Source organism: Cucurbita maxima, unplaced genomic scaffold, assembly GCF_002738345.1.
Source record: "Cucurbita maxima cultivar Rimu unplaced genomic scaffold, Cmax_1.0 Cma_Scf00017, whole genome shotgun sequence".
NCBI classification, from domain to species: Eukaryota; Viridiplantae; Streptophyta; class Magnoliopsida; order Cucurbitales; family Cucurbitaceae; genus Cucurbita; species Cucurbita maxima.
In genome coordinates, this window is record NW_019272033.1 from 2,943,533 (window position 1) to 2,946,679 (window position 3,147).

Below are 3,147 nucleotides of genomic sequence, written 5' to 3' on the forward strand. Positions count from 1 at the left end.
GGTTTAATATTTTAGAATATTTGGTAATTTGGATGACTTATTTATCATTATTATATTCGTTTAATGTAAATTTTTGATTATTTTACCTTTATAAAAAATATAAAATTAAAATTAATTTAAATATTTATGAGATTTAAATCATTATACAAATTATAAATACATTTTTAGGAGAAACAAATAAAGGGTAGGTATTAAATTTCAAAGGTTTAGATTTAACCTTAAAATGTACTAAGCTCTCTTAATAAAAATTAAATAAATATTTTAATAACCATCAGATGATTTTTACCTTATATATTATAACTAAATTCAACTTTTTAAAAATGTTCGCTCGTCTAACATAAAATTTATCAGTCTTTTAATAAATTTTTAATTGTATGTGTATTAATTTTGTAAAATTTTAAAATATAAAAAAATATATTCACTTGCTAAATATTAAGTTAGAAATTTGAATTATTTATCAATAAAGTCCTAAATTACATTTATTATTTGACAGTTAAGAATATGGAAATTTCAAATTAAACCAAAACTTAAACCTAATTCAGATTTAAGACGGTGGAATGAGAGAGATAGGCGAACTAGAAAAGTCCAAAAAGTTCATTAAAAAAAAATATATATGAAGGTTGAAGGGCGGTGGTTCGAATCCTGTCGACCACATGCAGAAACAGACGAGACTTAAACCCGACCCGGCCCACTTCGAGAAGGTAAATTGGTTTAATTAAATGGAAGAGGCCCAGTAGGAACCAGCCACGAACTTATGGAGCTCTCATGTTCATGGGATTGTGTCGTTTTCAGTACACTTCCTGGGCCCCACCACCCCTCGTGCCATGTTCCTTTGCTTTTCTTCAACCTCCTCATCTTGGGAAAATTTCTTCCAATTTTCTTTTTTTAATTATTCTTCATTCACTATTTGAAGCATTATTAATTTTAATTTTTCTAAAATATTTTCATTCACTATTTTAATAAATAAAATTAAAAGTATTATTCGATATTAAATTATAACCTTAATTGTTGTAGGATTTGTTATTCACTTTTAATTAATATTTTAAAATTTGACCGATGTCGATAGATCGTAAACTTTCCATGTGACTAAATAATCATATAAGTATTTTAAACTTACGAATCTAGAAACGACATTTTTGTTCGATCCATAGGTAGATATAGATCAAATTTAAAATTATTTATCTATTTTTACTCTATAAATAAATTAATACATAATCAAAGAGATCAAATGACAGGTCAATCAAACCCGACACACTATTAAACTAAGCATTCTTGACAATACAGTTATAGGATCACTTAAAAACCAAATCAAGTAAAACAATATTGTATGGGGAACTAATTAAAACAACTCATGATTAAAAATAATACATGCATATCTTATAGTTTGTACAGGTGATATCTAGGGATAATTAAATTTAAAATATGCAATTATTCCTCGATTAGTGCACATGGGGTTGTTCTCGTATTTACAAACACTTGAAATCTCATGGCTCATTTTTTTTAACTTATAATGTTGGGGATGATCGTGTAGTTCTTTGATGATTCCATTGCTCTCTATTGATGCACATGGGCGATCGAGCTATGCCAATGTATTTGTTGTTTACCGTTTTTTTTACCTTGAACTTTGAAGCTTATCTGTAATCCGTCTTTAAATTTATAAAATTATAAATTTAGTTGATGTTATTTTAAATTTGTTAAAATATATGAATTTACGAGGAAAGTAATGTTTAAAAGAAATTTTAAATATAACTTAATTTATTTGATTCAATTACAAATGTGCAAATGTGTTGATATTTATGTGAAATTTTTCTTAAATAATTCATTTTATTGTAGCTCTTATTTTTGTTAAACTAGTTTGTTCGTTTGGCTATTGGTTAACTTTATGTTCACGGGTATAAATTTAGTTAGATAAATCTCTAATATGATATGTTGAAATAGTTAACGAAAAAGAAAAAAAAAATATTGACGCGTATAATAATTTTGATGACAAAAAAGAGACCAGAAAGGTTAATCAAATTATTTAAAATATATTTATATTAAATAATAAAATTTAAATTCAAACTAAATGGACCACCCAATTAAAAACTTTTGAAATTATTGAAATTAAGTGAAAATTATTCTGAAATATAGGAGCTAAATAGACAATTTACAAATTATATTATTGTATTAAAGTTGGTAAAAACTATCAATAATAGAAGTTTGCTTTCTTTTTTTAAAACATTACTTTACATATAATAAGTTTTGTCCTGAGACTTAATTAATCAAAAGTTGATGGAAAAAAAATGTGAAAAAAGGAGTGAATTTTGAAAAATTCGAGGGGAAAATTGGATTTATTAAGAGGGTGACAGAGAAAACCATGTGATTAACAGGCTTTTGTCCCATTTCCCGCTCTTATTTATTTATTTATTTATTTATTTTAACCATTTAGGGCACATAAACGACAAGTTCCTCATATTCAGTATTTCATAAATGGCAACTTCCGTTATTCTTCGCCAACCCCAAGGGCTTCTTTGTATCCTCCCATGCATATAATCTCCCTCTCCCCCTCCTTCTCTCTCGGCATCTCTCCTCACTCCGTCTCTCTCTCCCTCCCTCTCTCTTCCTTCAGAGAACTTCCACAATGCAGAACGCCGCCGTCATCTTCTTGTCGGTGCTTCTCTCCGCCGCCTTCCATCCCGCTCTCAGCCTCGTCGACGGTAAGCTTCCTCTACCGCTTCTACTCTCCGATCACCTTCTCACCGGAATATTGCGTTTTTTGTTCCTTTGATTAGGAACTTCAGTTCCTGTTTACTTTCTGGGTGAGCAAATACGATTATTTTAAAATAGTTTTAAAATAATTTTAAATAATAAAAAGGTTAAAAAAAAATTGTCCCTTAGAGCGTAAAATTTACTTTCTATGGATAATGACCAATCCGACCGAGCTGGGAGTCCAGTCGGTCACGTGATAGCGAAATATCAACAATTGCAGACCGACACGTTAAAGCTGTGTATACAGAATTCGTTCTTATGGACGGTTGTGATTGAATTTGGAGATGGGCCCCACTGCTTCGCTGGCGCTTTATAAGCTGATGGGAAATTGGAATCCCCAAATCCCCCACATGATTTTTCAATTTTAACCTTTTTTTTTTTTTTTTTTTTTTTTTTTTT

General features: G+C 29.2%; 1 protein-coding gene across 1 annotated transcript in view; it reads left to right on the forward strand.

Moving 5' to 3' along the window:
- Positions 1–2,540: 2,540 nt before the first annotated feature.
- Positions 2,541–3,147, forward strand: part of LOC111492011 — a 3,032-nt gene continuing 2,425 nt past the window's right edge. Inside the window, exon 1 of the mRNA XM_023141155.1 lies at positions 2,541–2,696. Coding sequence (XP_022996923.1) covers positions 2,621–2,696 — 76 coding nt within the window. The 5' untranslated portion in view covers positions 2,541–2,620. The remainder of the gene's footprint in view (positions 2,697–3,147) is intronic.